This window comes from Euprymna scolopes, chromosome 31 (assembly GCF_053919585.1).
Source record: "Euprymna scolopes isolate OS-2025 chromosome 31, ASM5391958v1, whole genome shotgun sequence".
Lineage (NCBI taxonomy): Eukaryota > Metazoa > Mollusca > Cephalopoda > Sepiida > Sepiolidae > Euprymna > Euprymna scolopes.
Genome location: NC_136512.1, coordinates 66,127,493 through 66,142,354, shown reverse-complemented (window position 1 = coordinate 66,142,354; position 14,862 = coordinate 66,127,493). Strand labels below are relative to the sequence as shown.

Sequence of the window (14,862 nt, the reverse complement as noted above, 5' to 3'; positions counted from 1 at the left end):
CGGCTTTCATAATAGACACCCCATTTTATGAAGGGGGGGTGTCAAAGTATTTGCCCCAAATTTAACCTTGATATTCATTGTTAGCATATCCCTCCTAAAAAAATTGGGGGCTGGCAGTGTTAGTCGGAGAGAAGTAGATTTGTTTTTAGCATGTGCCTACAAATCTGGCGCCAAACTGCAGTACAGTGCACAATGCACGTCTTTAGATCTCAAAAACTACTTGTCTCCGCCAAAGTCAAAAGAGATTGTCTTATTCAGCATAGTCGAAAACCTATAAAAATCATCACTTTAAAGGAAATTGTGGAGGTGGAGCTAAGGTAAAAAAAAAAAAAAAAAGTTAATGTTTGAGCAGTGCCAGTAATGAGTCTGGAAAAGAGAAGTAAACAAAAAACAAATATATAACAAATAAGTGAATGTGTAGTTTAGCGGCGTAAATTATTTAACAGACACAGAAATTATAAAAAAAACTATTTATGTTTATATAAAACACATTATTAGACCCAAAAGCCGAAATAAAACCTGAAAAAAAAAAAAAAAAAAAAAAAAAAAAAAAAAATCATTTTTATTATTTTTCCATCATTTTTATTAGACTAAACAGACGATCAAGGCGGCCATATTGCTTTTAAAATTTAGTCGTTCTAAGGATTGACAGATTGGCTATTTAAGGCAAAATTTGGCCTTTTTTATGCTCTTTCATGAACCCTATTTTAAGTAAAAGCAAAAAAAGGTCAAATTTGGCCTAAAAAAGACCAAATGTTAAAAGCAATATTGGCGGCTACGAATGTTGTACATTTAGTCTAATATAAAATGATGAAAAAATAAAAATGTAATTTTTTCTGGTTTTATTTCAGCCTTTGGGTCTAAATGTGTTTTATATAAAAAAAAGTTTTTATAATTTGTTTCTCTGTCAACAAATGAAAACAAAACAAAAAAAAAATCTTGTAAGGGTTGGAAGCGATTTCAACGATTAGTAACATGGTTGAAGACTGGGTAACTGCTGGTAAGTATATAATTAAAAGCATCCACAGAAATAGGAAATGTAAAAAAAAAAAAAAAAAAAAATGTATGTAAAAGAACGCCCCAAAAAACAAATAGCATCATGTAAGGGTTTAGAAGCTGTTCCCAAATCGAAAAATCAATAACAGTATCCATAAATGTTTTTTTTTTTTGAGGGGGGGGTGTTGGTTTGTAGGCACTTTGTGCATAGATAAGTGTAAGGTTAACAGTATTTAAATTTGTATTTATGAGCAGTTAATATGTTTATATTTGGTATCATTTTTTCAGCATAATAATGTAGAGAGTGCGCCATATTGGAAAATTTCTTGAGTATTCGTTTATGTATAAAGAAGTGGATTCTGGAATAACAGAATTGACTGGTTTCAGATGAGGCAGATTTTGAGAGGAGAGAATTTATTATTTTTTTAATTGGGTAATGGAAAGATTATGTTATGTGTATGTAGCTAATAACCAGTTATGATAAGTGCAATGAAAGTATCGTAGGAAAATGTAGACTAGGTCACGGTGTCAACTGGTAGCAGTGAGAGGACTAAATATTTATAGAGAAAAATAGGGACTCCTTCCTCGATAGATGTCGCAATTGTGATGGTGTTGCTCCTAGGATGCAATGTAGCATTTTATTATAACAACTTAATGTGTCGAAAATTGTGTTTGAAAATTACCTAAGATAGTGGCTAATAGTCTAGACATAATGAATTAGTATGTGGCATCTGTTATTGCAAACCTACAATACTTGGAAATTTCTGCAGTCAAAATATTATATAGGAGATATTGCGTGTGTGCATTTTGTAAGAATGCAACAATGCAATTTAGTGTGTGTGTGTGTGTGTGTGTGTATATATATATATATATATATATATATATATGCATGTTTATATCTATATATAATAATTACACAAAATTTATGTCTGCATGGTGTCAGTGAACTTCAAAGGAATCAACACTCTTGTTGTGACTTCTTTAGATACTGGGTTCCTGCGCCTGTTCTTAATCTGGAAGTTCACATCCAACCGGAACTGTATCATATTAAGACATCACCAAGGTCTCACTTTCCAGACGAGGAAAATGACAAAAGCAATAATTAGGTAAATATGTAAAAAATTCACAACATTAGGACAGACACTCTGAGAAATTGGGTATGCCAAAATGATGTCCTAATAAAGGTTAACCATCATTGCTGGTTCAGGCATGTTGAAAGAAGCAAGGGGTACATAAGCACTTGCAAAGACCTAAGACTGGGCAGCAAAAAGAAAGTCAGATGCCCTATGAAAACATACAAAGCCATCAAGTAAATAGTGGAAAATAGTTAATTCTCACAATTGTGATTACTGGAGATTTAGCATAAGGACAGCCAGACAGCATCAAACCTCTTTTCAAAAGGAACATAGATAATACACTTGGATATTGAATGAGTGAAAAATAACTTTTTCATTTTATTGAAATTTCATTTCAGTGAATTTAATTTCATTGGATGAACCATTGCAGAGTAGGATGTACTCTAATGGCAAGGGAGATAACTCTATTCCTTTCCTAACTACAACTCAACAAGAGCAGAGTAAGGCACTAACTAGGCTACTTTTTAATGTAGAGAAAATCCATCCCTTCCAAAAGAAACACTGGAGTGAAACAAAAATTAAAATTACCTCAGTCTTTAAAGATTTCTACTTCACCACTTAAGAACAAAATAGACAAAGTGTAGCATCAGCTGGAATATGAGGCTGACCAGGATTCTTTTCTTTCACTCGTAAGCATGTCCCTTTTCTTCCCGAGAAACTCATGGATGGTTTTGTTCTTGAGAAGAAATAGATCTGGAAACTTCTTGGTTTTTCTTTCTCACCAAATCTTTCATGGAGTTCATACATTCGATCCATTGCTCTTTCTGCTTCCCATAAAGTTGGTTCTCTGTTTCGCTTCAGACACTTTCTCACACTTGAAGTTATTTTCTATCTCTTCAAATCTATTATCAGACCATGTATGGAGTAATGTTGTCATATTTGGGTTGATGAATCTATGTTCCGTTTGAAGTTTCTTAATAAGGTTCAGAAATGTATCTATAATTTAATTGCCCCCCCCCCACCTCTACCATTTCTTTTTCTCTGCAGCCTTTCTCTCACAAAAGTGATGTTGCTAGTATGTCTTTCCTATAAATACTATTATGACAGGTGTTCTTCAGAATTTTCTGATCTATTCCCTGCTATATTCATGTCAGTTCATTGACTTATTGATCTAGTGATCTCCATTTTGATACCTCACTGTAATACAGCTTCCTATCCCAGTAGTTTCTTTCCAAGAATTTCAGTCCTGTGGAATAAAGATGGCTGTCAATATTTTTCATGTGTTGGCAGCCATCTTTATTGGTTAACACCTTGTATATAATGAATATTTGAGATGCAAAAAATTTTTTTTTAAACTATTTGAAAAATACAAAGGAATGAGCCAGGTAGATACAAAAGTAACATTTATTTGTTGTAAATTTGATTTTCTTTTAAACACTTTATTGTTTGTTGGCTTCACTGCACAATTCCCAAAAATCCTATCTAAAAAATAGCATGGTTTGTAAACTGCTATTAAAAGTTTAATAATCAAGATATACAGTAAAAATTCAATTAAAAACATTTGATTTTATATGTAATCATCATGGGGAACACTGTCTTGTCATAGTGTAGCCGTTTGCGTAGCAGCAACCCAAAATGAAATTCAGGGTCCTTATGCAAAGAAGGTACCATACTATTTTTACAAATAGTATTTTCAAGTTGAAAAGTTTTATGGTATCTTTGATTATTAAATTGTTAGTTGAAAGAATAGTTACAAAACACCATTCCCTCTCCATGCTAACATTATTTCAACATGGTACTTTTTCTGAATAAGTATCAAATTCAGGACCTAATTGTTACTTTAACCATACAATTTAAAATGAATAAGCCATTTTACAATAGGCAACAAAACAAGAACTGGGTGAAACAAGCTGAGCATACGGGGTTCCCCTCCACGAGTGAAAAATTTACTTTCAACATGACTAATATTTGTGCAAAATTAAAAAAAAAACTCCAAGGCGTGGTTATTGAGAAAAGTGTGAATGGATGAACAATTTTGGGGCAATTTTGTCCCTATAATACTCCCTAGGGGAGCAACCAGAGTTATCCCAGAAAATCTGTCAGGCAAAAATTTACTTTCATCATGACTAATGTTTGTGAAAAATTTATCAAAAAATACAAAGCGTGGTTATTGAGAAAAGTGCGAACAAATGAACGTGAGTGAATTACCAGGTCCAACCCTTCCTTTGTCGGCGGACTAAAAACTAGATGTTACCAAAAGCAAGATAACTACTAACTACTTGGATAAGTTTTTTTTTTCCTTTTTTTTTTTCTCTTTTGCATATTACGAACCAGATTTCTGTAAATATCCGCTTGAACTCAACCAGTGCCAATCAAATCTTAAAAATGCTAGGGAACAGAAAATCTTGAATATTAATAAAAATATTAATTCAAAGAGACAAAAAAAAAAAAAAAAAAATCTTGAAAATTTGATAAATATTGCTTTATTCTTTGTGTAGAAAGATTTTTTTTGCATGGTTACACACCAGTTATTTGGGGGGGGGGTAGGATTTGCTTCCCATGTTAAGAATGGCAAATGTTATTGACATTTATTAAGTGATATATTGGAAAAAATTTCTTAATATCCAGAAAACTACTTGTCAACCATTTTTGATTCTTCCCGTCATCTGCCAGGCACACTTGAGTAGCTTTGTGGAAATTGCAGATTGATAAATGCAGAAGTACCCTTTTTTTTTCATTTTCCAATTTATCAAAAAGTTGCCTGCTTTGCTCCACATTGGCTAATTGTTTTCTGATTGGCCGATCAGCAAATTGACCAGTGCTCAGCGTATTCCAGTGGTTTGCATAAATTTCCAGTCCAGCCCTAACAGATATTTATGAGAAATTCGGTTCGCAATATGCACCAATACCGTTTTGTGTGTGTGTTCTAACTCATTTGAAAGCATTTATTTACCTTGAAACAAACGCAGTGTACAGTTTATTGAGTTAGAATGAAAAAATATATATATAAAAATAAAAGACAGTTTTATTATGGCCATTTGGACATTCGATATTCACTCAAAAATCGAGAATTAAACAAAAGGTGCTTATTCAAATTGGCACTTATGGCAGCAATTAAAAGTAAAGAAAATAGAGAAAAATCTGTATGATGTATGTATCAGTCATGTAACGAAGATGAAATATTCCCAAAATTATGTAATTTGATCAAGAAGTTTTATTTTTAGTCACGAAAATCAAATTTTCATCGTTCACTATAAGGGAGAAAAAAATAGCGTCCATATTGTAGTTTAGATAAACCAAAATACTGGGACATATTTGGGGGTACACCGCCTGTAAGAATGTCATTGGATTGGCTATTAATATTGATGTAATTATTGTGAAAGAATTTTTTAAAATTAAATTAATGTTAAAGAATTTAATTATTAATTACTTAATTATTATTATAAAAAATATAATTATGTACAATCTACATTTGTTGGAATTTGTGTGGCGGAGAAGGAAAATCGAGTCAGATATTTCCTCATATTTATGTATCCGAGAACAATATCATTTGTTATGTTTATTTGTTTGTTTCTGTATTTAATAAAAAGCATTGATACTAGTGCACTTATTGAACCGCACTATTTTTAAATAGTATTTTCAAGTTAAATTAAAGTTTTACGATATCTATTATTTTTATTATTATTAAATTGTTAGGTGAAAGTACAGAATAGTTACAAAACACCCTCCTATCCTCATGTTAAGAATGGCTTTCTAAATAATAACATTATTTCAGCACGGTTCAATAAGTGCACCAGTACCAAATCATTTAATAAAAAATTTCTGTATTTGATAAAAATCATTTAATAAATATTCTGTTTTCTAATATTGTTTCAATTTAATTTTATTATGTCAATCCCTGAGTGGCTTCTGCGCCTTGATAAGTGGTGACCACTGTGTAAAAAAAAAAAAAAAAATTCAATATTGTTTTATTTCAATTTTTAAATTCTTTTACAGTAATTATGTCATTTTAAATAGCCAAACAAATGACATTATAACAGCCGGTGTACCCCGAAATATGTTCTGTATTGTCCTCATATTTTGGTCTGTCTAAACTGCAAGATGGCCAAAATAGCTTCCATACTTGAATGTATAAGAAAATGTTACTTATCTTCAATGGCCTCTTGTTTGGGGAGACAAGATGCAAAAGCACTTTCCCCTTTTTTGTTTTTTATTTATTTATCTTTTAAATCTTCTTCCTTTGAAGATTGTAACGTTGGTTCTCAAGCAATGAACAATGGATCAAACTCTATAGAGTCGAAAGCCTTTTCGTAATTCACAAATGCAAAGCACAGTGGAATCTTGTATTCATTGGCTTTCTCTTGCAGTTGACTGACAGCCTAGATATGGTCGATGATGGAGTAACCTGCTCTGAAATCAGCTTGTTCACACAGTTGATGACTGTCTAGTGTCACTAGCATACGTCTTAGCAAAACCTGAGAGAATACCTTGTATGTCACTGGCAGAAGGCTGATTGACCAATAGTTCTTAATATCTGCAGTGTCTCCTTTATGAACGATGACCTAGTTAACTTTGCAGAACACCATCAGTTAAAGATCATGAACACGTTCTTCAATGAAAAAAACAGACACTGGACTTGGATATCCCCTAATGGCACCATAAAGAATAAAACTGACTTCTTCTTTACCGACAGACCACACACTGACTGATGTTTCTGCCATCAACAAGTTAAACACAGAGAGTGACCACTGAATGATCAGAATATCTCTTACCATAGACACCAAGCTAGAGAGGACAAAACATATCAAGCGACACAAGAAACCAAACCAGCTGCCAACATTGCCCTGCTTTTTATTGAAACCAACCAAGAGCTCTTTTTAGTATCCTCGTTGTTCCCTTATGTGCAATTGTCTGGATCTCTTTTGCACTTGGTTCACTAGGAATATTAGTTAGGTAGGACTTCAGGTTCTTCTTCATAAACTCTGTGGCACCTATAATAACTGGTATCTTTTCATATCATACATGAGACCTTGATATTTGGTCTGTTTCTCCCTTTCAGCTCTGTTCAGACCTCCATCATTAGAGAGTTTGCTCCAAGGTTGCCACTCTCTCTGACTTATTCTATATAACTATGTCAGATTTGACAGCAGCATTTTCAAGGTAGGTGGCTGTAGGGATTACATGGTCGTAATATATGGTATTAATGGGTAATGATGTGACCCTTGGATCATGCTATAAAATGGCTTGTTTTTCACAAGTTTTACTACCCTTTCCTCTTTTTACAATTGGTTCCTACCATCACGGTAGTTATTCCTTTCTATTGCTATTTAATTTGTGGTATTACTAACATTTATTACTGGATTTCAAGGACTGTAACTTTAGGTCGCAACTGACGGCAATCTGTTGCAAGTGATATTTATACAAAAGAAGGTTTTCTCTTTCTCTCTTTCTGCCAGTTGCCATTGATGTATCAAGAATAATTTCTGAAATTAAGACCTAATCCTTTAATTATATTTTTGTAGCGTTCTAACAAAGATCCGCTACAAATGAAAGTGAGGCTTAAGAAGGACAGACAAGCCACAAGAACAATTGTTTTTGTGTGTGCTTTTTTTTTTGTTTTGTTTTTAAATACAATGTAAACTTACGGATTAAAACAAAAATAATTTGGTACTCCTGCAGATACAGATATGCAGTAACTCAGTGTTTGCTCAGCTTTCTCTGGAACATGATGTCAACAGCTCAGGTTCTGCTGTTGTATGACGTGACAAATTTTTGTTCCATTTTTAAAACAACCATAAAACAGAGCGTTCTCCGCAAGTTTTACCAGGGTATTTTTTACAACATTTTTCACTTTTTTTTTTTACGGAATTCGGAATAAACACTCCCGACATCCCCATGTTAGGAACGACTTTTGGAATAAACATCCCCGACTTCCCCATGTTAAGAACGGCTTTCGAAATAAACACTCCCAACCTCACCATGTTAAGAATGGCTTTCAGAATAAACACCCCCCAACCTCCCCATGTTAAGAACGGCTTTCGGAATAAACTCCCCTCAACTTCTCCATGTTTAGAACGGCTTTACCAATTCCTCAGTTGTAAAAAGAAATGGCTACCAGGATTATTCCATGTTCAATGAGAAACCTTTTTATCCTCTTCCAAATTGTTGTCTGCTACTCAGATTTTCAGGTTCAAATTCAAAATCATCACGTTGCATTGTAATCGGCTCAGCTTTATGTTACATCATACAGTAACAGAACCCGAGCTGTTGACATCATGTTCCGGTGGAAGTCGAGCAAACGCTGAGTTATGTCTGGATCAACATCTGCATCAATAAGGGCTTTATCATTCAATGAGGAACCCTTCTCTGGATTTTAGCCATCTGTCCCGAGCTATCCGTTGCAATTGAAGATAAAAAGATCAATAAAGGAAATGTTCTAATTTGAAATTAAAAAAAAAAAGTTTTTTTTGGAAATTTACCTGTAAAGTTCAAAGTATAAAAGCTTTTTTTTTTTTTTTTTTTTTTTTTAAAAACCATGTTGATTTTTTTTTTTTTTTTTAAATAAAAGCTCATGCTATGCTTATATCGTCAAGTAAATACCAAATGCTGACGGCAATTTTTTTCTATTTCATTCAATGTTTTCTTTTCTTTAGATATTTAAAAAAAAAAAAAAAATCAGTCGATAAAGAAGTATTAAAATATATCAATCAAAAACTTGTGTATTTCATTAAGAAAATTAAAAAAAAATCGGTGAATTGGATTTTTTGGTTTTAGGGGGAAAAACTTATAAGTGAATGTGCGTTTTTTTTTTTAACTAAGGAGGACCAAAAGTACTAATTTTGGTTAATACACACAATAAAAAAGAGACATTATTCATGTCCCTTGGACGAATCCATATTTCATAAATTTCATTTTAGCAGCACCTCTTTACAGCTTCGAGCGAAACACGTGAAAATGCGATTTTCTATGACCCTCGCTTTAAAAAATCCTTTTATTTAAAAAATACATGGAATTTAAAATATAAATATGGATAAATTCTTAACAATGAAGAATGGAACTACTCATTTAATAGTATGTTTTTATAGGCAAGTAATTTTTTAGCATTTATATATATACATATATTTATCGAAGCAAGTCAAAATATGTGGATATTCTTTATATCCTTTTTAAAGAAAACCAATATTAAAAAAAAACAAATATTGCATAATTTGCTATTAAACCTGTTAGTTTTTAAAAATTTGGTCTTTGCTCCTTTAATTGAAAAAAAATTAGGGTTTGAATTACATTTTTCAAGTAGTTATAAGCTTCGAAAAAATAGTAAGTGGAATTATTAAAGTTCTTATTTTTTTCTGATACACCTTGAGTGTGAGAAATTATGTAAGCGTCTGCCTCTCTGGGCGTCTGCTGTGCCATCTTCTAATTCTTAGGCATGCGTGATTCACGTGTGAATGTAATTTCACGTTATACCCCCTCCTGCTTTGTATTTAAAGCAGCAGAATACCGCATAGATTTGATGCTATGAAGTTAAACATGCGTTCGAAACTCGGACTTTGGATAATTTTTTATGTGCACCTGCAAGTCGTTTTCAGTGCAGAATTTAAAATGAAATCCTGTTGTGTTGGAAAAAGAATCGTTGCTTTTAAATAAAGTTCTTTTATAAAAGGACAATTCGAGTCGAATTTGTTTTGGAAAAAAGTCGTTTTAAAGAAACTTTATATGATTCGGTCGACTTATATGTATTAAAAAGTGGTTGTTTTAAACGTAGACTCTGCAGTGAAATTTTGTTTTAAACGTAGACTCTGCAGTGAAATTCCGTTGTCTTTTGAATTTAAAATGAAATCCTGTTGTGTTGGAAAAAGAATCGTTGCTTTTAAATAAAGTTCTTTTATAAAAGGACAATTCGAGTCGAATTTGTTTTGGAAAAAAGTCGTTTTAAAGAAACTTTATATGATTCGGTCGACTTATATGTATTAAAAAGTGGTTGTTTTAAACGTAGACTCTGCAGTGAAATTCCGTTGTCTTTTGAGAATAGAAAAAAAAAAAAAACACTGACTTATAAACGAGTTATTTATGAATCTATGATTCAAGTCGAACGCTTTTGTTTAAAAAAAAAAAAAATATTGTCGCTTTTAAAAGAACTTAGAATACAATTCGGTCGACCTGTATGTAGGAAGTCGTCATTTTTTAAGGAGAAATTTAAAATCAAATTAGACGAGACTAGCGGGGGGATATCTTGCGTCGGCTGGTAAGCGAGACTAGCGGCGGTTTAAATGTGAGGTGATCTTTAAGGCATTTTCCTAGGGGCTTGTATTCTGGAAAAAAGAAAAGGAAATATATTCCAAGACTCCTTTTTCTTTTTTGTGTCTTGAGATGGGAATGTGTGAGAAATTATGTAAGCGTATGACTCTCTGGGCGTCTGCTGTACCATCTTCTAATTCTTAGGCATGCGTGATTCACGTGTGAACATGATTTCACGTTATGCCCCCCCCCCCGCTTCATATTTAAAGCGGCAGAATACCGCATAGGGGGCATGTTTGCTTTTTTTAGGCATTGGCATTCGGGCAGTGTAAGAGGTTGGATACACATAAGTGCTTCCAGACTTTAGAGGTTGCAACAGGGCAACCTATTGCAACTTTCTCCCTGTTTCAAGCCCAGCACAAGGAAAATTCACCACAAGAGAAGCCAACAAATCTCACCGATCATGCAAATATGTAACGTTGGTGCTAGCGCACTTACTGATCCGCGCTATTTTTTTAAATTGTATTTCCAAGTTTAATTAAAGTTTTATGTTTTTTTATTCAATTGTAAGGTTAAAGTATAGAATAGGTAAAAAAACACCCTCTCCTCGTCATGTTTTTAATCAATAACTTATTTCAGCACGGATCAATAAGTGCACTAGTAGCAGTATCAGAATTTTGGGGGAATTTTTGACACCCCTAACAGAAAACTGCGATTAAAATATAGAAAACTCGTAATTTCTCTTTCTAAAGTGGGTTATTTATTTTCTTTATAGAATATGCTTCCAAAATAAACTATTTAAGTTGTTTAAAAAATAATAGAAATATTATTTTTCATTGTTTAAAAAACATTGTTTACAAAGTGCGTGTGTGCGCTCTGGGAAGCCATTTTTGTAATTGATTTTTATGAGATGAATATTTTTCAATTTTTAAACTTTAAAAATCTATCAAAATTTTCCTATTCGTTCAATTGTTACGTTTTTTTCAGGGTGAATGTAAAATTTTATGCTCTTTCCGATAAACTAAATATAATATTTTAGACAAACGTTGTTTTATAAATTCACCTCCCCATTTTGGAATGTCTATGAGAATTTTAATAATTAATTTTGTTCGGCACGTTTTATATATCACAAATTGAAGATAAAACATGAATAAATAAAATACTCAAATTTAAAACAACAAAAAATATCACTTATCTGTAAATTTACCGGTAAAGTCCAAAATTTAAATCATTCTTTTTTCGATAACCACATGTTTTTTTTTTTTTTTTTTTTTTTACGTGGAAGCTTAATTTTTGCTTAGAATGTTCCAGTAATTAATGGTCGATCAGTTTATATTTTTATATTTAATTCCTGGTTTCCTTTTTTTCGATATAAAAAAAAAAAAGACGAAATCGGATAATGCAGATTTATAGTATAATAAAAAAAAAAATTCAGGTATTTCTTTAAGATATTAAAAAAAAAAAAATAACATTGCATATCTGCGTCATATCGTAATTCGTGTTAATGAAAAAATGAAAACTCCCAGTTTTTTATTTACGATAGCGTAAAGGCACAAAAATAAAAAAAAAGGACAAGTTATCTCCCTTAAATCTGTTCATTGCAATGTGGCCATAAAGTGGGTGCCCATTTGACGTCACATCATTATAGAAAAGTGACCCCCCACTTTGTGACCATTTGTAAAATTTTTTATCTTGGAAACTACTAGTTTCGTTTGCCGTATATATAAATGGTTATTTCCGTTTTCAGCGCCTCCGAAAACCTTTAAAAGTGGAAAATTTGAAGGAATATAATCCAATATCAAGATTATTAAGGTTTCTGAATTAGTGTTTTTTTTTACACTTATAGGCCTCCGTACATAAGTAAGAGATAATTTTTCACTTCCGGTGTCGTTACAAGTTGCTTGAAAGCCATGCGTGGTCGCGATGCGTGTTGGAAAAATCCTTCCATTTAAAAAATACATGGATTATAATACATAAATATGAATAAATTCTCATACAGGAAGATTAAAAGAAAGCATATCTTACTCATTAACCAGGTAAGTTCTTTATTTTGCCGTTAAAATAATTATCGTAAGATTCAAGTAATGTTATTGTTCAACAATCCGTGTAATGTTAAGTGAAGAAATCGAAGGAAAAATAAAATTGTTTATTTCTCTATTAAAGCTTTTATGATATTAAAATTTGGTCTTTGCTCGTTTTATTGAAATAAAATTTACGGGTTTAAATTACGTTTTACTATTATTAAAATCTGATAGAAATATAGGTGTATATTCAAAATGGCGACTCGCCTGAAAATTTCCCCAAAATTCTGATACTGCTAGTGCACTAGTACCGTAACATTTTACCAATATTTTGTTTCAATAATTTTTGAGTGATTACTGAGGGTCTAAATGGATATAACAAAAAACCCGCCATTTTTTTTTTACCCCATTCTAACTTGACATCGCTTTTGTTTCAAAGTAAATAAACGCGTTTAAGTAAATCGAAATACAAAAAAAAAAAAAAAATATTGAGATAGGTAGAAGAGTAACTTATCTGGCTTTTAGTAGTATTGGTACTCATGCAGTCATCATGCACTTATTGATCCGTGCTGAAATAATAACGTTATTTAGAAAGCCATTCTTAACATGGAGACAGAAGGGAGGGTTGTTTTACTGTACACAGATTCGAAAAAGTCACAAAACAAATATAGAACAAATAAATGTTATCAAAGGCAAGATAAGTTACTTTTCTACCCAACTGGATATGTTTTTAGTCTTTATATTTAATGTAACATGTTTATTCAGCTCGAAAAACATACAGTGTTTACCGATGTATTCGAAAATTCAAAATGGCGGCCGACTCTCTCTCGGAGACGGTAAGTTTGGGAAAAGAAGTTATAAATAAAAAGAAACAGTCAAAATACTGTTAAAAACCCGCCGAATATATGTCAGCCTATGTCACGGTAACATATATTGAGCGAGTTTCTAACAGTATTTTGTCTTTTTTTTTTTTATTTATAACTCATTTTCCCAAACTTACCGCCTCAAAGAGAGAGTCGGCTGCCATTTTAAATTTTCCAATACATCGGTAAACACTGTATGTTTTTCGAGCTGAATAAACATGTTACATTAAATATAAACACTAAAAACATATCCAGTTAGGTAGAAAAGTAACTTATCTTGCCTTTAATAACATTTATTTGTTATATATTTGTTTTGTGACAACTTTTTCGAATGTGTACAGTAAAACAAACCCAAACTTGAAAATACTATTAAAAAAATAGCGAAGATCAGTAAGTGCATTAGCAGAGTAGTATTTATTTGGGTATTATTATACAAACACCGTGACAGCGTTAGGGTTAGGGTTAGGGTTAGGATTAGGGTTAGGGTTAGGGGTAGGGTTAATTCGCTGTCACGGTGTTTGTATAGTTTTACCTTTATTTGTTGTATATTTCTGTCATTTTTAAAAAAAATTTTATTTTTTGTAAAAAAACAAAAAAGCCCAAAATTTTGCCGAAAACTACAATTGTTTGTTTTAGTTACGATTATATGAAAAAATGCGGATGATGATTATTCAAATAAAAAGATATAAATGCTGTTGTTTCTCGAAATTTAAACATATAAAATAATATTCATATTAAACGTGAGAAACAATTATTCCATTTAAAAATTAAATGCATCAATAATTCATCACCGGCTTACCTGGTTGACAACATCTTGAAGTTGCGTTAATCTGTCAGCCATCTTTAAAATATTAACTTCCGGCTTGTAACCGGAAGTTAAAGATATTAAAAGCGAAAAATAGGAAATATTGTTTCGTATATAAAGTCTTGGGTCAGTGTATATATAATTAATGATTTCTGTATTAAATTTCTGTATTAAAATATTAATTAAATATTAATGTATTGATATTAATTAAATATTAATGAATTGATTTCTGTATTAAATGATTATGAGAAACCTTATCGTGTCTCTGTGTATGCTTGTATTTCTCGTCTTTACGTGTCTTACACATTTTTATGTTTATTGTTAATCGATTAAAACTATATTTATAGGAAAAAAAACAAAAAAAAAACAAAAAAAAAACGTAAAAGTGCACGGGGGGACCACCCGAAGATTTACCTTTTAAGAAGTTGATTTTTTAAATTTATTTTCTATTCAGCTGTTTACAATTGTATTCGGGTCAGTTGCGGACAAATATAACATTTTAAATTCTCGCTGATAATAATAATGTACAATTGTGATTCCGTAAAAATCTAATGCTTCCTATAATAGCTTTGTGCAATGGCCGCCATCTTTTTAAAATTTTTTTTTTTTTTTTTAACTCAGAAAAAAAAGTGTTATGGTACTTGTACAGTTTAATCAAGATATTAAAAATTGAAAATATCGAAAAAAAAAGTTGAAATTGTTCTCTCTATCGTGCTAGAAAGTGGCTGACACCTGACAGCATCCTACATCTGCACAAGGCCACCATTCACTCATATATGAAATATTGCTGCCATATGGTGCATCTGCCTCTAGTTTCTCACTCTTAGAAAAATCTAAAAAAGAGTCTCCACACTAATAGATCT

At 31.9% G+C, this 14,862-nt stretch overlaps 1 protein-coding gene across 1 annotated transcript in view; it reads right to left on the bottom strand.

Annotated features, from left to right (window-relative positions):
- The window catches only part of LOC145255777 (mediator of RNA polymerase II transcription subunit 21-like), a 57,640-nt gene extending 43,491 nt beyond the window's left edge, over positions 1-14,149 (bottom strand). The window contains exon 1 of the mRNA XM_080114440.1: positions 13,994-14,149. Within this exon, the coding sequence (XP_079970566.1) occupies positions 13,994-14,035 (42 nt within the window). The 5' untranslated portion in view covers positions 14,036-14,149. The remainder of the gene's footprint in view (positions 1-13,993) is intronic.
- Positions 14,150-14,862: the final 713 nt, after the last annotated feature.